Source organism: Gymnoscopelus microlampas (genome assembly GCF_963454915.1).
Source record: "Gymnoscopelus microlampas genome assembly, chromosome: 8".
Classification (NCBI taxonomy): domain Eukaryota; kingdom Metazoa; phylum Chordata; class Actinopteri; order Myctophiformes; family Myctophidae; genus Gymnoscopelus; species Gymnoscopelus microlampas.
Window position 1 is genome coordinate 49,398,841 of NC_139945.1, and position 16,887 is coordinate 49,415,727.

Sequence of the window (16,887 nt, forward strand, 5' to 3'; positions counted from 1 at the left end):
GTGCATGTGTGTTTTGTGCATGCGTGCGTGCGCGCGTGCGTGTGTGTGTGTGTGTGTGTGTGTGCGTGCGTGCGTGCGTGCGTGCGTGCGTGCGTGCATGCATGCATGTGTGTGTGTGTGTGTGCATGCGTGCGTGCGTGCGTGTGTGTTGCAGATGGTGTGTAGAACTTGGCGATTCATCCAGTGACCAGAGTGGTTGACTTAGAGCACAGATACAGGACATATGATCATGGCCTGGCTCAGCTACTGCGCAGGTTATGCAGACACTTGCCACGTGCACACATGCACAAGCACGCAGGTGTGCAAGTGGCAAATAAGTGGGTACCAGTGTAAGTTTGGATGTTTGAGAACAGACACACACACACACACACACACACACACACACACACACACACACACACACACACACACACACACACACACACACACACACACACACACACACACACACACACACGTAAACAGGGACCCTGCATGGTTCCTGCACAGCTGGCTCTGCTAATGTGAGATTATGTTGCATGGAGACCCAATTATACACCATTGATCCCAAACACCTCCTACTATGGCTCTGAGAGCAGCTCTGTGTGTGTGTGTGTGTGTGTGTGTGTGTGTGTGTGTGTGTGTGTGTGTGTGTGTGTGTGTGTGTGTGTGTGTGTGTGTGTGTGTGTGTGTGTGTGTGTGTGTGTGTGTGTGTGTGTGTCTGTCTGTCTGTCTGTCTGTCTGTCTGTCTGTCTGTCTGTGTGTGTCTGTGTGTGTGTGTGTGTGTGTGTGTGTGTGTGTGTGTGTGTGTGTGTGTGTGTGTGTGTCTGTTGGGTGCTACCTGGTGTTGATCCAATGGGACAGTCCACATGCACACACATGTTAATTCACATGGGACACATGCAGCTCAAGGTTACGGTGAACCCTTCTGTATAGCTGCGATACAGCTTCTTACTGCTCGGTGCGTGCGCGCTTGTGTGCGTGTGTGTGTGTGTGTGTGTGTGCGTGCGTGTGCGTGCGTGCGTGCAGACGTCTGTCTGGATGCAATACCTTTCTCCACTACAAATCTGTTGAAGGACAGAATGGACATTATGTTCATCTCATACACACAGGCATATGACGCATGCACACACACGCACGCACACACGCACGCACGCACGCACGCACACGCACACGCACGCACGCACACACGCACACACAGGCAGCAAGTCGTCAACCATCCTGCTCCAATAAGCCACTGTACTCTGTTCTGAATCAGTAATTAATCCTAATTTGCTTTGTCTTTCAGGCAGACATTTCTGCTGGGGTCTGCCAAGCCTCCAACACTGCCAATAAAGCCCAGAGTACAATGTAAACAATGGGACAAGACACGCGCTTAACAGCCATTCTAACATTGTGTTTGTCTGTTGTCTCTTTGTACGTATTTGTGTAGGTGCATGCCATGCTTGTTGTGTGTGAGGGTGTACGGTTGTGTGTGAGTGTGCACAGTAAAATCCTCAGTGTTAATTTAAGTATGTGAATATACAATTGTAATCAAATGGACCCTTACGGGTTACAATATTGTATACTCTGAGAGGTACAAATGGATAAATTACCACTGAGGGTTTTACTGTGTGCAGTGTGTGCAGTGTGTGGGGTGGTTTATATAATTGGAAGGAATGTTTTCACATCTGCTTGAATGTGTATTATCCTGTTTGTTTAACTATGCTGCACTGTATTTTTGTTTATGGCTGTGTGTGACTTAGCCACAAACACCCCAAGTACGGAGAATGAATCTTGGATTACTGCTATAGCGGGCAGGGGCAACCTCATTCAAAAGTTGAAGACATACAATATACCACAATAATAATAAAAAAAATGAATCGCCACGGGACCAAGATGGCTGCTGTCCAAGGAATCCCATCTCCCCATAAATTACGGCCGTAAACTTTTCCTACCACGCAGCCTAATTAATTCCTGTAGCGCGACACAAAAGGAAATGCCGGGTGACAAATGGGCGCAGGAGTTGAAAGCTGCCAGGTCTGCAAAACATTTTCCACTCCAATTTATAAGCAATTTTGCCGTAAATCATCAGCCAGAACTGGCTACTTTGGGAGGCGAGACGATATGGTGGGGGATGGAGGGAAGATAGAGAAAGCTCAGTGATTCATGCCTTTTTTATATTTTAATAGTGGGGAGTACGTGCATGCATGCGCAAATATGATCAATATTGCTACTTGCTAATTGCTATAACATAAGTCAGTACATTTTAGAATTGTTTGATGTGCTGTGAATAGTGCGATCAGTAGCATTTACCCTACCCTTTCCAGAACTCAGTTGGCTATATAGCCTATGACAATATCAATTTAATACAGTCATTAAAACCACAGACTGCATGCTGAGCACCAGTGGCTGCACAACAGTTAACAATATGATACCATTGATAACACGGTCCTGTTACTCTGACATAAGGCTTTTTATGTTAACCACTTAAGCCCCATATACTCCTTCGTATGGCGAAATCGCAAGAATAGCTAATATACACGCTCAAAATGCCTTGCATCACGACATATAGTGAGATGTGCTATTTTTGAACATTTCAAATTTCTTTTGAAATGTATATTATTTGAATAGTTTGGAAATGTTTTGAACATTTTCTCCTAATCTGACATGTCCAAAATAAGGATGCCAGGTTGAAAGTGGTGTTAAGGAACATATAAGCTGTACCTAGCGGCAGTGATTGAGGGCAGCCCCTAATGCCAACAGAAAGCTCACTTTGGCTGTGCATTGATCGAGGCTCTGCGCTGATTAAGGCCAATGCAAATAGCGACGTGGTGATGGACAGTGGCTGGACTGCCTTAGCCCAACGTTGAGGAATTAGCCTCCACGACGCCGCTTACCACACACGAGCCCTCTATCAATGTCTGGGGACTCTGGGCCAATTTGAATGTGACTGAGGCACTCAGTGGCCATGACAGTGACAGAAGAGACCCATTGAAAGCCATGGCTCAATGACTCATTACAGAGGCTGTGTTTACTGCGTTTGATACAGGATGAGGCTCTCAAAATACTAATTGGAGTGTAAATGTGTCCTTTTCCCTTTTATCTGTTTGGTTTTGTTCTTATCTTGTCCTCAAAATGACCACGGAACAAGTCATCCATTAATCTCCATTTTGGAGTTTTATAAAAGTACCACAAGTTAAGCAATTAAAAGCTATAGAACTAACCGGGAAGCTAATCCTGCAGAAGAAAATTACTTTTGTTCCCTTATACTGGCAGCAGACCTCATGGTGCACTGGACATTGGCCAGTGGACATCTACTGCCTTTCTACTACCCACATACCCTACCCATCCCTAACATGGGCTCTGTATATCTTGTATCCAGATTTATCCAGAATGTTTCCATTTGAGACAGATTATACAGTTCACACCTGGCATTAAACATGGTAGGTCTCAAGTGTTTTACAGTCGGCCACAAGGTCAACAACACTTCAAGAACAAAAGCATATACACAAAGAAAAAAAGTGCGCATTATGAAAGAAATAGGCTGACTAAAGGCTAAAGCAAATACAACTAGAATATTCGCAATTCTAGGCAATTGCAAAGTGTGGTTGCGCCGACGCCGGTCGCGGGTCGCGGCCCCGGGACTCGAGGAATACGCTGGGAGGAATACCGTCGGAGGCTGTGCCAACATTGTCACGTCACTCCTGAGATCACTTGCGTTTCATTTTGAGAGGATTGATGCCCCCAAAATAATGTTTTTGAATCAAAGTGGAAATGCTTTTGGGGATTTGTTGAGTAAACCACCCTTGACATGTGATTCAAATTTGGGATTGACTGGACGTTTCCTTCGTGAGTTTTGGCCTTTTTTGTAAAATAGGCCCCTTCCGCTAACTTTGGAAGCCATTTACGGACGAACGCTAATGATTATCAAAATTCCGCTTGGAGGTGTTTATCGCATGGTCCAGAGATCATTTGTACCAATTTTTGTGAAATTTGGACAAAATATGTGGGAGGAGGAGCTAAAAGTGTGTTTTGAAGAAAATTAAAAATGGTGGAAAATCTATCCTGACGCAAATGGGCGTGGCCTATATGGGGAGTTTCGTCGTGACCCAAGGAATCTAGGGGAAGAAATATTTTTATTTTATGACCTATGGTTCAAGAGTTATAGGCCAAAACGTAAAGTGGGCTGTTATAGCGCCACCATGAGGCCGACTGGTGTAATTATTTTTTTTAATCATTTTGCACTAAATTATGAACCCCTCCAAGTCTTGTAACTGTAGCCCTTACGGTTTTTGAGAAAGAAAATACTTGAATTTGAGTTTTTTTCATTTTCCCATTAAAGTGGATGGGGAAATGTAATGCACTAATAAATCAATATCAATTGAACTATGTAACCAATCTCTTAGCAAAATAGATGCACACGATTCCCGCTGAAGCCGGCCATTTTGACATATGGCACAAAATTGGGAAAAATACACTGTGGGAGGAGTAGCGCGCCAAAATGAAGTTTATCTAGAAAGGATAAAGTGGGAAGAATACTATAGTCTGGTTGCCCTGTTAGGGCAACCACACTAACTAGAAAAATCGCTCCTCAGAGCATAGGTCTCCGCCAGGTCAGGTAGGCTATCGTGGCCTCCTGGAACGAGATGACACGTCCAATAGTATGTACAATATAGCATATTTACATGTGAACATGCACATTTGAAACAGTCGGTTAGAAAACACGTGCAAATACAGAAACGCTGCAAAATCAATCATGACCAGACGACACCTAAACTAAAGCGGATGAAATCACTTGGATCACTCGGAAGAAACTTAAAGAGGTGGTGCCATGGTTTTGCACTTTTTCTGTTTTTCATGTGTCTATGAGGTTGATAGAACTTCATTAAGCCCCCTGGTGGTGTTTTTATGGTGTTTTATGTCTTCTCTGACTATTTTTAGTTTCTTCCTGGAGGCTGAAACCTTGAGGGTCAAAAGTGCGAATAGAAAAACGGCGCTTTAGTGACACAGTAAAACATACCCTCCCCCTCATTATCATAACACAACAGGTGTGGGCATGAGGAGGAGGCGGGACTAGGACAGGTGGGTGGTCCTAAGGTGGTGGAGGAGGTGCTAAGGTGAGAACCAGGTATACTTAATGAACTGGAGGCGTGTCCACAGAAAAACAATTTTAACACTTTCTGTACACTTTTTGGTAAAAAAAAAAATCTTCCTCCTAGTATAACCATAATACCTGATGATTATGTTTTTGGGGGGGAAAAATCACTTAAAATCACGGCACCCCGTCTTTAAATATTTATACAAGAACTTAGCCTCTTGAACTTTAGCATCCCCATTCAGGGATGTACAATTTGCGAAAATAGCATTGAGATCGGCTATTTTGAGCAGAGATATTTAGTGTAGAGCGAAAACAGGACGTCGCCCAGTATAGAGCCCTTGGGAATCCGGTCAACTATAGGGTTTAAGTGGTTAAGTAAACAGAATGTCTAACTCTAATTATACAGAGATGTATTTGAATTTACACTATCCTACATATTATGGGAGACATGTCAGTGCATCATGTCCTGGTTAGATACCTACCTATAGTACAGCCCAGTGCCCCGTATTGTATGTTCCAGGCAGACCTCGGTGTCTCCTCTGAAAGGTGACTCAGGTGAGCCACTTGATGTTAATCACGGAATGTGGAGGAGAAAGCATCTGTTTCCAGATAAGAGCACAGTGGAGTGGTCGTATCCAGATTATGCCCAGACATAACACCTGTAATTGAAATAAACAATAAGCAAACAGGGGAGGTCACGCCAAACAACACATTACCCTTGAATCACATGTAATCTCAGCTCGAGTGAGGCATTTGCATCAGACTCTGTCTGTCCTGTTCTAAACAAATCTACATAAAGTGGACCCTTTCGTCATCCTTTACCAAACAATGTCGGTGACCTCATCCGCTCCAGCTACACAACACTGATGTTGATTTTTGAAGCTATGATGGGATGGCAGGTTTCCCTCTCAGTGTCCACAGACATAATCAATTTGGTGCACACTAGGGCTTCAAAATGTCACAGACCTCATATTTAGGATATAAATGTGTTTATTCAAAGAGTTACAGTGCTGGCGGTCCGTGTGCAGACTTTTTGGTTTGGTTGGTTGGAAATGTAACTACCAACCTACCTGTGCATGTGAACTATGACCCCCACAGAAGGACCCCAGGCAGCTCTGAAGGGTGTGAGAGGTGGCACAGTGACCATTCGTCTTCCTGCCCTCTCCTTGTCGTCAACTTGAATTAATTATTTTCTGTAAAATTCCACAAGCCTATCTACTCCATTATAAGTTTGGCAGGGGTAAAAAAAAAAAAAAAAGAATTGCCATCTAATTAGTTATTTCCAGCTTTTGTTTCTAATTAACTGCATGACTAGTCTACTCTGTGAAGGTGCTGCCAGAGCTAGGGAGGGGGTGTGTCGCCATGATGTGGTTTTACTAGTTTAGACACACTCGCTGAGCCGGTTACTGACACACCCACGCGTGCACACCTCTTCCTGAAATATTTGTCCTCACAACGCTCCGATCAGGCCCGTCTCGCGCGCTGCGGGATGGTGATGTACAACTCGGTTCCCCCATTTTGAAGACTGCTTCTTCAAGTTCAGTCGAGGCAGAACAAACATCTGTATGATGGAATGTTGATCGCTTTAAACAAGGCACAGTATGGCACAGAAGCCCAATGTCTCACACTCACAACAGCTGGCTTGTGTGGTGGTACACTGTGTGCGTGCGTGCGTGCGCGCGTGTGTGCGTGTGCATGTGCGTGCAATGAAAAACTTAAAATTCTGTTGTGGTTGAAATATCATGCAGTTGTTTATGAATTACACATCACTATTACAAAAGCAGATGCATTGTTTTGAACCCACAAACACTAAGCAGCACTTAGATGAGACTTACCAGGAGCAGAGAAACAGACCCCTAAACCACATCCTATCTTCTAACTATGATTAATGACTGCCAACTGTCATGCATGCATCAAGAACACCGCCATATATCATGTAATAACTACAGCTGGCAAATGCTGACAAGTACATTGAAAGCCATGCAACCACAATATAGACCTAACAGTGTATTCAGTGTTGAAAGCATTTGGATTTAATAGTCACGTAGACATGTTGGTAAAATTCTGAATATGTACAATATTGGAATATGGAATAAAAAGTGAAAATGTGTCTGAGCGTGTTTGTGTGCACGCGCACACACACACACACACCTCGATTTCCTGTGTAATCCGTCATCTTGCCTATGGTTTTAATTCCTGTTAACTGCATGGTTGCATGCGGCTGCATCGTTCATTCTAATGGAATTGAATAACAGAGCTGCTTCGCTGCACTTGCACAGCCTCGCTTTAATTGGAATGAATGTGCTTTTTTATATAAAAATAAATAAATAAATGAATAAATACATAAAAACCCATAGGAATATTCACACCATTTTTACTAGGGTAAAGGACAATGTGTGGCTGAGGTGTTACCTCGTTGTACCCATTTATACATTATGTTAAAAACATATCACAGCTATGCACCACAAGCCTATGTGTACCAAGATACCAGGGGTATGTTAGGAGAGATCCACGTGAATTCAAGTTAGGTGTTGTATACATTCACAGCAGTCCCTCCTAAACTATAAGCAGCCTATCATGAACAGGTACAGAAAATATCATATACAGAATGTGTTAATAATGGATCATACACAGAATGTGTACAGAATGTATCTGTCAGGGTTTTCCTAAGCTCGATCCAAATGCAGAAAAGCCCGGAATAAATAATTCTCCAGTGCAAACAAAACTCAGGTTGGCAGACCCACAGTATCAGCAAACACAGGTTACATAGGATCCGACAAACACTCACATATAAATAACTAGACACAGGTGTAACTCAAAGACAATCAACACTGGGATTGGCTGGGGCAAACAGGACACAGGTGACTCAAATTCACAATAATCACTGGGTAGGGGAGACACAACAGACAACAGCTACTAGGACAACAAGAGAAGGGACAAATGACTTCAAAATAAGTAAAGTAAAGTAAGTAAAGTAAAACCACAAAGTACACCACAGAAAACAGGAAACAATGTCACTACAAAATAAAACATGGAGACAGATCCTGACAGTATCATACAGAATGTATACAAAATATAATTGATCATATACAGGATGTGTCCAGAATGTATACAACATATATTATATACAGGAATGTATCATGGTTACAGTCAGAATGCATCATAATAGTACATACCTTCGTGCTGCTCCATGTGTGTGGTTTTATAGGCTCCTCCCACTGACACATCATAATTTTCACCCATGTAAAAGCTGTTGACCTCAAGCTCAAATATCAAACAAGGTAGTGTTTGTTCTGTTGCTGCTCACAGGTTGCTCATGGCCATTCCTGTCACTGTATATGTACACAGCACGCTCAATACCCATCTGTACACACACAGTGACAACTTAGAGGCCAGATTAGTGCATGTGCAATATCCACCCACCGCCAAAGTGAATTAATTGTCTAATGGCTTTAAATTGATTAGCCATGTCTTAGGTTTGAGTTGCAAATCTCCCTCTAATCCAGGTATTTCCCTCTCAGGATAATCACAGGATTGCTTTAATTAGCGACATGGCTAAGTGTGCTGCTATAGGCAGGTAGGCCTACAGTAACACAGCAGCAAACACCTGGAGCTGAAGTTACAGTGTGTTGGGGGTGATAAGGGCATTCGACAGCCGCATTTAGCGTTTAGCCGCGTGCTCAAACACACTCTGATAATGCCACGCAGGGAAACTGCTAAGCTGGCAGAAAATAACAAAAATCAATTTCCCCCACAAGGACCTACTGTATAAGCGCTGTAAAATTGTGAAATGAGAGCAGTAATACTTGGTTTGGATTTCTTGCTAAAATATTTGCTTGTAATATTTAAACACGTAATTCTTCTAATTCCAGCCTCCTATAACACGAAGCTTCACAAAGTTACAAACACCTATCAGGGTGCTGTTATTGATATATTTTGAAAAAATGCTCAGAATGTCATCACGCATGACAGTTTGTTCCTAACTGTCCTGCCTTGCTAAAATAAAAAGGGAAGAGGGGGCTCTCTAGGAAGGGCACATTTACAATCCCTGTTTCCTTAATTTAGACAGGCAGTCAAAGAGGGAGACTTTGCTGAGGAGACAACAAGAAGAGCTCTGTAGTTTGTAGTCAAAAAGGCCAGCAAGGGAATGTCTGATTCACTGACTGTGCTATCAACAGGCAAAAACGTTATTTGTCCAACCACTAGGAGGCACTGTTCAACTCCAATGATCATGGACCCTTAGTAGCTACTGCTGGTATTCCATCCTACCATCCACCAGGTGTCTTTGTCAATCTAGCTTTCTAATCAAAGAGTTGATCTGGAACAACCTAGCCTGGGACCAGACGAATCTGCCAGTGCAAAAAAAAAAATCCATTTCCTGTCCCTCTTTCGTCCATACATGGGCATGTTTTGTACCTGTTTTCTCCATACATGGGCAAAAAACAGGTTTTGCCCCCTTTGTCCTTAGGCCCCAGCCATAAAAGTCTGTCCCCCTTTCGTCCATACATGGGCATGTTTTCTACCCGTTTTCTCCATACATGAGCAAAAAACAGGTTTTGCCCCCTTTGTCCTTAGGCCCCAGCCATAAAAGTCTGTCCCCCTTTCGTCCATACATGGGCATAGACACAGGCTGACACGTCATGTGAAGTCTGGATCTGGCAGAACCAGGTCTCCTGGTCTTGTTTTGAAACAGATGTAGCCTACCTGCTTAACAAATCCCTCTTCAGGCATGATTTCCAAAGTGAGCCTTTGAAGTTGTGAGGATGGCAGCACAAAACCCTGTTTTATAATTTCCCATAACAAAATTCCCCCAAATGTACTAAAATCATATTGCTTTATTTATTGCAAGATAGCACCCTGCATGCATGACCTGCTAATGCTTGAACAAGTTGTGGGTCTCATGTAAAATTAAGCCTAGTTCAGACCAAAGATTCGTGACAAACCAGATTTACCCTTGTTAGATAGTTTCACACAAATAAATTGCGATCTAAATGACAAGTCTATTATTCGCAACACCATCAGTCCGACTGTAGCCTGGGATCAACTACTTTTGCCGTTTTCTGAGAATATAAGCAAAATAGCGAATATAACTAGCGAATATAACTCATCATTCCCCTTAAATTTGTAATTTGATGAATCCGACATGTAACTTGGAATACTTTGTTATAGCCATCTTTTATTACATGCATGACTGGCAAGTCTAGGTTACTTGAATCGATTCTAGAAACCGCTTTCTAGAAGGTGTGGCCGAGCCCTAGACCATACTGGTCTGTGTTCGGAATGGAAACCAGTCTTTCCTCCGTTTGGAAAGACTGGTGACGTGAGGTTAGTCCGGCAGAGCATAAATTAAGCATACGCTGTGGAGAAAAATCACAGCGGGCTGAATTACCCCTTAACCTGCCCTCCTGGCTTCACTTCACTCAGAGCTATTTAGTGGTAGACTACAGCATATACAGGCAAAAAGAATGACCAGTCAAAACTGGGCTGCTGGCAAAATAATCACCGAATCGCCCTTTTATGAATGTAATGTATAAATCATAAACACTTTCTGTATCAAGTCTGCAACCCCTCTATTTCATCACAATGGGAAACTGCCAGTGCAGTCAGACACAAACAACTCATTGAGAGAAGCCTTGCCCTGAGCTAAAAACACAGCAGTTGGTCTCCAATATGTGAATGACAAATGAATATCACTCAGTGGGTCAGATGGTGTAGACACACTCTGTGCTCTGTGCTAATCAGGCCAACCTACAGACCCTACATACCATCAGGACATCCTCAGGGGGACAATTTGTTCACTTTCCACTTTGGTGAATGAGTATACTTCTCCTCCTTGGGTGAACGGTCTGGTTGTTAGACGGGTAATTTCTTTATATGCACTGTGCATTGTCCAAGGCCACACACCAGTTATCGGTAAGAAAAATCATCATGTGTAAAGTAAACGAAAGCAACATGGATGAAACTCATCTGGCAATGCAAACGTTTGATAACCAGATATGAGAACAATAACAATGGCTTATACACAAAAAAAAATCAGGTTTGTGGTGAGTCACCACGGTAAATAAAAATGGTGCTAAATAGCACTAAAAAGGCTCTTTATCCTAGGGGCACCTCTTTTGGTGCTATATACTGGCACACATTTTAAAGGTGCTATAGCACCTGTGTCAAATAGTGCTATATAGAACCTTTAGATGTGCATAAACTGCTGAAGAACCAGTAGAGAACCTTTAAAGAACCATACAGGGGCTTAACAGGTTCTTTGTACAACAGAGTATATAGCACCTCAACCACCCCAATAGAACCGCTGAAGAACCACTGTAGAACCACCATGTTGTGTGTGTGCCTTGTTCAGGTTTCACTGGCAGGAATACGCTGATAAAAATGCAAGACTTTTGGTGTGGGAGGAAAAATACAAACGACACAGAAAGGGCCCAGAAGGGTTCAAAGTAAACCCAGCACCTCCTTACTGTGTGGGGTAACAGTAAGAACCATTGAGTCACGAACTACCGATAGCAATGCCCACAATTATGAGAAAAATATACTTGTAAATCAGCCTGGGCTCTGTCACATGCAGTGTCTTGTGTTACCGTCAACGGACCATCCAGAGATGACCGCATGCTGGCATCACACAGACTGGAGTTCTGACTGCCGTGTTCTGTTTCTCTGTGCATGTTAACTAACTACTGTAACTCCCACACCTTAATATCTGGAGCCTCTTTCTTCCTTCTGCACTTCCTCTTCCTGAAGTAGGCCATTGCTGTTTCTCATACCAAGAACTTAAAGAACAGACTTGTGCTATGGTGGTGGACTTCTTTTTGTTTCATTTACTCGTTTTTGGTGGCCTGCGACAAAAGTAGCAGATCTACAAGATCACATTGTGTTGCATCGCAATGCGTCATGGGCTTATAGATCGGCCTAATAAATCAGGCTTTCGGCTCTGCTTCTCTCTCCTTCTCACATTGTCCAATCTTAAAGCCCTAGCATTGGTGAGCAACATTGATTCATAAAGGAGTAATTGCCATATAGGTGTTATTTACTTACTTACTGTATCCATGTTTACCCCTTTGCATGAGAAGCATAAAGCATTTCATTGAACATCCTGGCATCCCAAAGGCACACTCCAATAAAGTGAACAGCTCTGGCTCTACTCCCCTCTGAGAAAAGAGAGAGCACAGTCAGATGCCCGACCCAGCAGCCAGTCAGCGATGAGATCGGCCTGCAAGGCATCCGTGTGACTCACTATCACCCGCATGCCAAGAGCCAAGAAATTGTGGCTCAGCGATCAACCAACCTGCTCCATTGATTAACAGCATTTCTCGTCGCTGGCGGAGAAATTGGCTCCCCGACATGTGTCATTTGTTTGAGGAGAAATGAGGACGTGTGCCATGTGTTTGTGTGTGCGTACACCATGCTCACTCAGAGGAGGCTACACTTCCAGCTGAGCCACTCTGCATTTAAAACTACCAGCCAAATGCTTCTCATATGGAGAGGGGCTCTAAAAAAACCTCTTGGTTTAAATGCACAAGTATCAAAATGTTGGCCTGCTGGGGGAGTGATCCTCACATTGGCTCAGTGTCTTGGCCCCTCTTGTACTCTGAAGTAAACCATTTTGTATCATTCCCCCCGGCCCTTACCACCAACCCTGCACCACACGCACACACACACACACACACATACGCACATTTATTTCCTAGCGCAGTGTGTATGGGCTATTCAAATGTCCTCACTCAAGAATTTAAAGCGTCATTTAAAACCATTCAGTGCAGTTAAGGCACATTGTATTTCCCAGCGCTGAGTGCAAGGTCAGTTTGCACCAATAGCCGATGAGCGATCAATAGGAGATTTGAATTTAGAGAGCCATAGCCCGGAGGGGCTATGGCTGTGTGTGTGTGTGTGTGTGTGTGTGTGTGTGTGTGTGTGTGTGTGTGTGTGTGTGTGTGGGGTGGGGTGGAGTTGGGGGGGGGGGGGGGGGGGGTTAGGCGGTGCATAGCCTCACCACCAGGGATAAGCCCACAGGCTCAGGGAGCAGGCCTATATCCCTCCAACACCCCCATCCAAGCCTTAGGCCATGAGCCGTGCACACATACACACACCACCCTCCAACCCCCTCCAACCCCCTCCCCAAGCTTGGTTAACTCTGAAGACCATGATTAATTCATGGTGGATTACAGTCCGGAGGCAGGGGAGAGAGCCGGGGTTGCACAACGCAGGGTTAGTCAGATAAAGGCTTCTTTCCTCTGGATTCAGCCTCCAATACCACATCCTGCAACGTTCACACAATACTAAGCATTTCTTTCCCCCACTCCCTGCAAAGATCACACCTCGTACATCCACATTGTGCTTATTATTATTGTTATTACGGTTGTGAGTATTGAAATAAGTTGTGAAATATGAATAAACTTTGTGCCACCTTTGTGGTGCCCCTCTCCCTACCCTTACACCTTCAGTTCCCTGTAGAGAATCTGTAACGTGGCACTTTGTTGGTAAGAATGCAGGACCGGGGGCCACACCTCACCCTATACCCCTGCACCTCTCACACTATCAGAGTCCACCACAAGAACAGTAAGCTGCAGGGAATCATAATAATGTAGAAGTGAGGCTAATAAAACAGTAACAAGCCAGAGACCCGCGGTCATGGCAATTTCATCATTGTCCTTCACAGTTGCGGAGCTAACTGCTTATGATTACTGGACGACCTCGAGAAAGAGGGGGGGGGGGGGATGCACCTCCAACACCCACCCCCACATCCAAAGAATCCCTGGTAGAAGTCGCATAGGACAGAAGAAATGGTATCAGCATAACTGGTGAATTCATTCTCTGCACTTAATAGCACAACTCCCCCTTGTGTTGGCTGCGCAGAACCCACTCCAGCCATCTCCCTGTGACAGGGAGGAACTGAAGTCAGCGGAAAAAAATACAACCTTCCTTGTTATTTAAATCCCTGCTGTGTGCCATTCATGAATTGTTCTTTTAAAACTCTGAGAAAATGAGAAAACCAGCAAAACACAGACCATCAGAATCTGAGGCACTGCAGTGGCAACAAAAGTAAACATTCATGTTCATCTGTGGTGTGCTTCTACAAAATGCTGTAAGGGGTCTGTCGAATTTCCCCCTATTTCATTTCATTGGATTTCTGGGAGTGTATTCATAGTGGAGTGCACGTGTCTGCCGTGAGTTTCAACAGCAGCCGGTATACCGTCTCCATTTCAGACGGTATACCGTCTCCGTTTCAGCTCCATCACTCAGAATTAACAAATGTTTACCTGTCATAATGTCTACAAAGGCCAATCATTTCACACCCCAAATGAATAGAAAATGAGACAAGTAGACGCAGTGTGTTCATTATCAAAGTGACTGACAATGGACTAATAAGTCTCCTGAAGGGAGCCCTGTGTGATGTATGGTTTTGGCTGACAGTCTCTAAGATATTATAAAGGTAAATTATGACTGATCCAAAGACAAATATGTTAAAATTCAAATTGTATATTTTCTAAGTTTTATTAGAAACACATTTTTTTGTTCGTCAACATGTTGTATTTATACAGTGAAATGGTCTAATATGCACAGGAGGTCACATAAGCTTAGGTTTATTGGAACAATAAAAGACATATCATGAGGGCTTGATATTCAAAGAGATGTTGCAGCAACTCACTGCATATATCACCATCAATTTTTTTATAGTTTGGATATTTTTATCCCCTTGAATACACAAAAATAAAACCTGTCTAAGTATGCCATATTAACAATTGTATGAATGTTTCGTCAGCAGACTAAAAAAATTAAGAAGTCAGTTACTCATTGTAACACTTACATTTTGTCTCAACACGTTCTGCAGATGATGGTGCAAAGCACGTTAACTGTATTTGTGCTATCTTTTTTTTATTTGGCAACTGTCTACTTACTTTTTTTCTTTTTTTCCTTTTTTGTAAACAACATCTTGTACAAACTAGCACAGTGAAACACAACCCCAGCGAACGTGTTTTTATCTTTTGTTTTCATACAATATAAATGAAATCAATACAAAAGTTTGGTTGGTTGCTTGGAACTTTTTTTTTTTTAATCTTGGATGGAGAGGTTCTAAAACGTGTTTCGATGCTTCTGGACTCCTGAATTTAAGAGATTTACGTAAACAGTTGACTGTTCTAAGTCCCCCCTTTTTTCCAGAACCCCAATAAAAGATTTTTAGAAGGTAGACTTCATTTCAACAACATTTCAAGTTGGCTTCCATTTTAAATAAAGGGTTTTACAATCCGTCCGCAGAGCGTTGTTGTTTAGTGTTTGCCTTTTGAAGGCGTCTTTCTTCAGATTTTGGTGGACATTTCGGAAACAAAAATCAAAAAATCAAAAAGAAACGACGAAGAGGAAGGAATAAAGTCGTCCAGATTAGAAAAAAAGAAAAGGTCTTTTCCTCCGGCCTTCAGAAACATATATTATGTCAAAAAGGTCATTTAAGTGTCAATATGGCAGAGCCTTGAGAGGCAAAGAGGTCTGAGGAGCGTCTGAATAAATACAAGGGACACGTCTAGTGCCTTAAATAGAGTCTGAGAGCCACTCAGCCTTCCTAGGGTGCCAGTGGCACACAGCCCGCCCTCTGTCCTCCTTCTTTCCTTCTGTAAAGCTGTTGAAGTCTTTGACAGTAGCTAATGATGTTTTTCGTGTTCTGGACATACTAGGAGATTTCAAAACGGTTGTTTTCCCCCAATGGTGTGTGTTTCGGAGGTGCAGTGGCTGTGCTAGGCCACTGACAGGAGTCAGGAGGGGTCAGCGCCATGGAGGGCAGGGGGGCCCTGGAGGGGGGGGGCAAGGAGGAGGGGTGCAGGCGGAGATGGGAGGCGGGAGGGGGGCTTTCGATTCAAGCAGTCTCTCCCAGTTTCTTTCCCTTTTTTTATATGCCACAAAGTCCATTTTCGGATTCAAGAGGAAAAACGAAGCAGTTGAGACATCAAACACAATATCAAAGGAAAATGTTTTACAACTGGCACACGCACTTCTCTCCCTCGGAAAGGAATAAAAGTTCATATGGGAAAATAAATAAATAAATATGAAATGAGCCCCCCCATACCTCCCCCCGAAAATAACAACATGGCCCTGTCCCCACTCCCCTGCAGGCAGCACCCACACACAACCCCCGTATCACCCATGCCAGACGCCCATATCTCCCATCGTCTCCACGGAGGAGTCCTGGTTCTAAAGCTACCAGACGGTGCCCTCGTTCATTTCCGAGGGAGCGTGAGACAGGTGGTTGCTGTATCCGCCGTTGAGCGACAGTGAGGTAAAGGGTGGGCTGGGGCCGAACACCTCCGAGGAGATGCCGTGCAGGGGCCCCGGGATGCCCGGCTCCGGGCTGGGAGAGTCCCCTGGGTGGTGGGACATGATGTCAGAGAAGCGCTGCACTTCGCTGGAGGGGTGGTGGCCCGGCAGGGGATGGTCCATGCCCCCGAGGGGGGTGCCCGTGGGGCCCGACGAGGGCACAAAGGGGAGGTCTACGGGGGTCTGGGCCTGTGAGGATGGAGGCCCCTGAGGAAAGAAGTCATAGTTCCCTCCCGGACCGTAGTATTCGCTTTGATAATCTGCAAGATGGCCAAGAAAATCAAGGTTAGGGGCTGAAAACAACGTGTGTGTTTGTGTGCGCGTGTGCGTGTGCGCGTGTGCGTGCGTGCGTGCGTGCGTGCGTGCGTGCGTGCGTGCGTGCGTGCGTGCGTGCGTGCGTGCGTGCGTGCGTGCGGGAAAATAATGTCAAATATATTGAATTTACATAGGCTGTGTTGTGGAGAGGGAGAGAGAGAAAGAGAGAGAGAGACCCTCGCCATGCTACATTAGTCACAGAG

The 16,887-nt window shown here is 44.1% G+C and overlaps 1 protein-coding gene across 1 annotated transcript in view; it reads right to left on the minus strand.

Annotated features, from left to right (window-relative positions):
• Positions 1–16,252: 16,252 nt before the first annotated feature.
• Positions 16,253–16,887, minus strand: part of lhx1a (LIM homeobox 1a) — a gene marked incomplete at its 3' end in the record, with an annotated part of 8,903 nt that continues 8,268 nt past the window's right edge. Inside the window, exon 5 of the mRNA XM_084064993.1 lies at positions 16,253–16,629. Within this exon, the coding sequence (XP_083921119.1) occupies positions 16,253–16,629 (377 nt within the window). The remainder of the gene's footprint in view (positions 16,630–16,887) is intronic.